Genomic DNA, 6,743 nt, shown 5'->3' with positions numbered 1-6,743 from the left:
AAAAAAAAAAAAAAAAGATTGTCTCACCTATTCGTGTAAAAATTACAAGTAAAACTGTCGTCCAATAAGATCACCGATATCTCTCTCTCTCTCTTTCTCTCTTTCTTTCTTTCTTAATATATACATAAACATATACTTAAAAAATATTGCACTTCTTGATTTGTCCTTTATTCTTGATATTCGTCAGCTAAACCTCGCGAAACAAGCGGATCGTCCGGGTATAAATAAAAATATATAAGTAATAATATAATTATATTCGGGATTACACACGAACAAATTTGCGCTAATAGTTTATCTTGGAATAATTAAACAACTGATCCTGTGTATACAATGTTTACTACTATAATGCCAGTATCCATAAATGGAAAAATTAACACAATGATACGAGATAGAATAATTGTCTTCGTTTGTTATGCGCAAACTTTGTACCACGGGCAATTATTAAAATATAAAATTGAATGATATAAACAATATTGTAAACGTGTTATAAGAATATAATGCAACATTAACGACAATTAACCAATATTTTCATATAAGAATAAAAACTATAATATATTATTTAATTTAAGAATATATAGTATAGAGAAAAATTGTCTTCAATTTGTAATAATATATCGATTTAATAATACATATTTAATTACTTGGTAATTTTCAAGTAGAATGTTTATTCACTATTTTTTTTATTTAAAAAAAAAAAAATGATTCCAGGGTTACACGCATAACGAACGAAATTTTTCGTCGAACAAAAATATCTTCTGCACCATGTTTTTTTCATATTTTTGTTTTTTTCTTGAACTAACTGGCAATATAGTAATATTATAAATATAAACCGCGCGCGTTTAATGTATGCTATTATATATTATATGTATATAAATAATAATAATTAAGCTATTAAATTTCTCTATTAATATTTAAGTAAATATGAGAGAGGCTAAGCTACAAATCAAAAGAAGAAATTCGATTTTTAAGACGCACGCTATTACGCTAATTACCTGTCTTTTTAACAATTATTACTATAATAGTAATAAAAAAAAAAAAAATAGGAAATAAAAAATTTCCTATTAGCTATCAAAGAACGTTTTGAAAATAATTCATTTTAATTATTAATTAATTAGATAAAATCGAAAAATTGTCAAACATTTCTTATGCAAATAAACGTAGAACTAACATATTTATGATTTCAAATTGTTCGCCGTGTTTTTAATCAAAATAACGAAACGTAAAAGCAAAATTTCGCACGTTCGTTGATAAATATTACATACATATATATATATATATAAAAAAAGAAAACAAATATATATTCACACAATCCGGATTGAAGTTATTATCTGTCTTTACTATATCTGTCTGCTATAAAAAAAAGAAGAAAAAAGAAAAGAAAAGATTTTTCAAAACTATTTCTAATATTCTATTGTAATATATGAGTACGATTTATCTTTTTTGATATCTCGAAAGAAATTGCATCATCGTTCTGCTGTCTCTCTTTCTCCCTCTTTTCTCTTTATCCGCGACAATTATTAATATTTCTTGAAAATAAATAAAATTTTGTCGAGCACTAGTGTCACAAATTTCGTCCAGAATTGTTAAGAACAATTAATTCGATAAATAATTAAAAATATAATTAATTAAATACGAAATTCGTTGCAAATTGTTACGAAGAATTGACGATTAATGATTCGGTTATATATTTTCGTAACTTATCGGTAAAATAATAATACGATGTCGTTAATCTTTTTAAAAAATGATTGTAAACAAATGAATTGGGATTTTATAATAATTATTTTATCACGCTGTCTTACCTTGTCAAAAATGTCTGTAGACAAAAAAATTGATAGTAATAATTAATGTCATTCTGGTATCGCATATTTATAAAATTATTCTGCGATAATTTAAAAACCAAAACGATATTAATTATTATTAGACCTGTATGAAGTTTAAAAGGGCAGTCATTAGAATTGTTTGACAAGGAATTTAAATACATTAATCGAATCAGAATCGGCGACTCATCCTTGCTCAATTTTAAATAAATGTTGATAAACTAACGCGATTTTAATTCATGTTTTTTACCATAAAAAATGATCTCAGAGTACGGACCAAGAAAAATGGCGGCGTAAACCGTTAAGTACTGATTTACCATCGAGCTTAAGTAATATTATTACAAAGAAACCGATTTTGAATCGTTTGATTAATAAAGAAGACAGTGCGTAACTCATAAATAAATAAAAATAAAATAATAATATAATATTGTTATTATAAGAAAAGAAGAATATCTCTTTTCGACCAATTTTAATAAATGTCTTGCTGTTCTTCTAAATGTAAACACACCTACTGATTCTTTGCACGTCGTTAAGACTATATTTAATCCTTCAAAATGAAAATGAGAGATAAATAAAAAGTAATTTAGTTTTTATTTATCACATATTTCATTCTATCTAATCAGAGATTGGAGAAATATATATATTTATATATTTAAATAAGTAAGTCGACGGGCTTCTAATTTTTTAATTAAAATCTCAAATGTGTGTTGTTCCTTTATGAAATATACTTTCAAATTACACTGAGAAATCCCTGAATTTGTATTTTTACATAATACATTACAGTAACATCGGGGCTCTGGTAGCTCAAGCGCATTAAAGTAAATCCGTCTAAATGGTGGGATTACTGTAAATATATATAATGAGTCACTCATTTGTCAAATCGATTAATTACATTAAATAAAAAGTAGAAAAAATTAATAAAAATATATAAAAAATTTTATCATTAGGTGGTATTAAGCATCTATCAAATGCTCGTACACTGCAATTTTCAAAAATTCTAAAAGTAAAGTTAATCGCTTTGATTTGTGAACAGCTCATATATATATTACAAAATTAATGTTGTATTAATTTCATGTAATTGAATTATTTCATTTACAATTAGTATATAACAATCTATCCCAGCATATTATTACGTATATTATATTAATCCAAAATTAAGTTCATCTATTGGTAATCAAATAAGAGAGCTATTTGGTAACAAAACCAATATTGTACAATGTTTATTAATGAAATGTTAAGAAAAAGACAAAAGTGATTTGAATATATCAATAAAGTCATTTTAAATGGATTACTTTAATTATATTTGTTCACTTCATTGATATCCTATTCATCATTCTAAAAATCGATTGATAAAAATTTATCTTTATTGAAACTCCTCTACGTTTTCTAAAATACATACCATAATTAAATACAGAAATCTATATTCTGATTAACAAGAGATCACAGTGACAATCTTATAATGAGACCGTAGTAACATTAGAGTTTGTATCAGAATTGCATCCATTATCCGTCCCTTGAAATAAATATTTAAAATGCTGAACATACGGTTGACAATGTTCACCCCTTGTAAAAGCTGTTGTATTACGTAACCTTAAGTTACGCTGTTCAAAAAATTTAAAGACTGAATGAAAGAGGGTAGCATCGTTAGAAGCTTTTGCTGCTTCTAAAAATTTTCGAGCTGATACTTGATCTATCATTCCAACTGAACGGACATATCTAAAACGTATTCCAATAAATAAAAGAATTTTGCAATAATTTTATAGCTTTTTTACTTACCGAAGAGCAGCTAATATATAACCCTTAGACAAAAGAACTTCGATTATTTCTTCGTGTGCATTTCCTAATCGTTTTAACATATCCAATGCTAATTGATGAGCAGCTGGATATAAATTTTCTAAGGATAGCAATAAACAAGCTAAAGGTTTCGAGTCAGCTACAACATGATATTGCAATAATTGATGTAGTTGATAATATGCTTTTCTTTGCACCAATGTTGTAATAACTAACTCATGTAAATAATGTTCTACAGGAATTCCATGTTCTGTTAAAGACCTAATCATATTCCATAATGTATTAGATTTAACTTAACGAATATAACAATTGATACGATTGTTATTTATTATTATACGCATATACCTGATATATTCTAAGAGGACCCATACTATCATTTTTGGTTCTATTATACTTTCAGGAAATTTAGGTAAAATGATACTATACATATCACTTTGTTCAATTTTCAATTTGTACTTGTAATTCTCCGTAGTAGTGTTACCATTTTTGGTATTATTCTGAAGAGGAGTACCCATCTAAACAAATATTAATAAAACATTGCTTAATCAATGAAAATACGAATTTAATATTTTTACAAAATTATAATTCATTCACCTGATTCTGCATTTCCTTCTCAAGATAATTTCTATATACAGGATTAATTTTGTCGAAAATTGCTGGAATATCCATTAAACTTACTGGCAATTCTGTCATAAATTGCTGCAATACTTGTATCAAAATTTGTTTCGCATTAGATCTTTGCATAAGAAATTCAACTAATACAACTTTCTCTTTAATAAGTTTAATTAATACTTCCAATCTCAGTTCTATGTACCTGTAAACAATGAAAATACATAAATAAGCATATGAAATATTAATGTGAATCTAAAATATAAAAAAAGTCCCTTTAAATTTTATAAAGACATACCATAAGCACCCTAACTTAACGTCAATGACTATATTTGGTTGAAATACTACCCAATTAGGTGAATCTACATTATAATAAGAAAAACATATTTTTAATCTATAAAACAATAAAATTATGATAAAATTAAAAGGATACATAATTGACAAGGCTGTAAAAGCTCATCTGACAAAGTTGCACCTGGGACAACGAGATTGTAAGGTTTAATAGATTTTGCTGGTGCTACACTAGTATGATGTACCACAGTACCATCGCTTACACCAGGTAACATTATGTCAAAAATCATTGATGTCTATAAAAAATAATAGCGCTCAATCAAACAATATCAATATAATCATATATAAACACATATGAAGCTTGGGATACCCCATATACATATACCACATATATATATACCTTTGATGCCTGATGATGAACAATAATAAGATTGTCTACAACATTAATAGCAAATCTTCCACTGGCATCGAGCTTAAGAATATGACTTTTTTTAATTGTTAACATCCTACAAAATATAATTTACATAAACGATGTGATTTTTTGTTTTTAATTTAATTGCATAAAATCTATAATAAAAGCCTTACTTATGAATAGTATATACATAGACAAATGCAGTTCCAACAGAACGATTAGCTCCTGCCTGATGTCGCAAGACAATAATACAAGGTGTTCCATACAAAACAGCTAAAGCTACATCTCTTTCTGAGACAGCAAGCTTTCCTGGTTTGGTTGTACTAGGTTCCACTGAAATGGCTCCCATACAGATCTACAAGTTCTATGTTATGAAAAAACGACAAAAGATCTTATTGCTCAACTTACTTTCAAATTTAGTAAATTTTTGAATGTTGCCAGGTGTTACGTGTAATGCTTGCATTAAATTTCCTACCGAACCAGTGGACAACAAAACTAAATAACTTTTAGGACAAAATACAAACCAATTGATCACTAAATTAGAAGATTTCAATGTTTTAGTACAACGTTTCTCTGGATTAACCTATAAAAATAAAACACTTATATCATATCATGAAATAATAATAACCCTAACTGTTATCACTAATCTTACTTGAAACAATTCTACTCCTTGATCGGTAACAAATAATATTTCATTGCCATGTGTCCAAACAAAACCTAATATAGTTGCAGTCCTTCCCTTGCAAGACTGCGAATACTCAATACCATCAGGTTCATGCATAGGAGAAAAATTCATGAACTCTACAGATGTGTTAGTACGCTGTATAGCAAGTATATTCATATCTGGAGAAAATTTGATAGATATCACTGGACCTTTATCCTCCATCCTAAATATTATATTTTCATTAGGTCCCTTGACCAGAACGCCAGTGACACCCCCAGAACGAACAGCAAATACCTTAACAAAAACACTCAGAGAGGTTAGAAAATGAAACAATGGACAATAATAAAATTAATTTAGCGTTAATAACTCACTTGCTGTTTGGAATCATCGAAAAAAACATTGGTAAGACTGCTAACCGATTCAAACTTAATAGGATCAGAAGATAATTCTAAATAATAATCATCGTTCCCTTCCTTCTCGTTCTCCATTTCAACAAATCAGTAAATACTTAAAACTTTAGCTGTCATTCGCAAAAGTCTTGATGTTTCTCTGTCAGAAGTTTAAGAAAACACAGCAAAGCTAGTCTCGCGCACTCTATCTGTACAGATAAACCTAATTAAGTTATGATTCATTAATTAAACCGATAATTATACAGCAGATTTACATATACATATATATATATATATATATACATACACACGTAACAACAAATCATAACACACATATGAAACGATCGATAGACCGAATCGCGTATACACTTTCAAATACATTATTAAAATAGCGCGGAAATGATTCAACCAATCGTAATGAATATTGAAATAAAATCGACAGAAAAATGAAGAAAAGAAAAAAAATAAATATCTCTCTCTCTAACCGATATAATGAAAATAATTAATATGCATATATATATATATATATATATATATATAATGAAAATTACATTTGTTTACATACACACATAATATGTGTATATATAAAAAGAACGCGTAATCGATCGTAGCTTGACGAAGGATGAGTGAAAGAGAGAAAGGTAGATAGGCGTGGTAGTGGGGAGAAGGATGCAAGTGAGAGGAGAGAGAAAAAAGAAAGATGGTGGAAAAGGAATGGGGGGGCAAGGGTAAGAGAGAGAGAGAGAGAGAGAGAGAGAGAGAGAGAGAGA

At 27.8% G+C, this 6,743-nt stretch overlaps 1 protein-coding gene across 3 annotated transcripts; it reads right to left on the bottom strand.

Annotated features, from left to right (window-relative positions):
- Positions 1–2,518: 2,518 nt before the first annotated feature.
- LOC106790209 (uncharacterized protein C18orf8) lies at positions 2,519–6,429 on the bottom strand. Of its 3 annotated transcripts, none has more exons than XR_001382062.1 (12): positions 5,956–6,253; positions 5,573–5,878; positions 5,329–5,503; positions 5,094–5,253; positions 4,909–5,014; positions 4,651–4,804; positions 4,516–4,579; positions 4,203–4,422; positions 3,954–4,123; positions 3,594–3,869; positions 3,217–3,533; positions 2,519–2,661 (listed from the first exon to the last, which is right to left on the bottom strand). XR_001382062.1 is itself a non-coding variant. In XM_014754956.1 (12 exons), exons 2-12 carry the CDS (start codon positions 6,070–6,072, stop codon positions 3,272–3,274), a joined length of 2,010 nt encoding a protein of 669 aa, XP_014610442.1. In that variant the 5' UTR covers positions 6,073–6,196; positions 6,281–6,429; the 3' UTR covers positions 2,519–3,271. The 3 variants fall into 3 exon arrangements, 2 of the variants coding, with proteins under 2 accessions (XP_014610442.1, XP_014610443.1); XM_014754956.1 differs by adding an exon at positions 6,281–6,429 and having other exon boundaries at positions 2,519–3,533; positions 5,956–6,196; XM_014754957.1 differs by adding an exon at positions 6,281–6,429 and having other exon boundaries at positions 2,519–3,533; positions 5,956–6,182.
- Between the last annotated feature and the right edge of the window lie 314 nt (positions 6,430–6,743).

This window comes from Polistes canadensis, unplaced genomic scaffold (genome assembly GCF_001313835.1).
Source record: "Polistes canadensis isolate GaletaPanama2010 unplaced genomic scaffold, ASM131383v1 scaffold_222, whole genome shotgun sequence".
Classification (NCBI taxonomy): domain Eukaryota; kingdom Metazoa; phylum Arthropoda; class Insecta; order Hymenoptera; family Vespidae; genus Polistes; species Polistes canadensis.
The sequence above is the reverse complement of the archived record's forward strand: the minus strand, read 5'-3'. Positions and strand labels throughout refer to the sequence as shown.

Coding starts and splice junctions, on each gene's coding strand:
- LOC106790209 (XM_014754956.1), bottom strand. CDS start 6,072: ATGGAGAACGAGAAGGAAGGGAACGATGATTATTATTTAGAATTATCT. Junction 5,504..5,572: donor AAGGAGTAGAATTGTTTCAA/GTAAGATTAGTG, acceptor TTATTTTTATAG/GTTAATCCAGAGAAACGTTG. Junction 5,254..5,328: donor AAAATTTACTAAATTTGAAA/GTAAGTTGAGCA, acceptor GAGCCATTTCAG/TGGAACCTAGTACAACCAAA.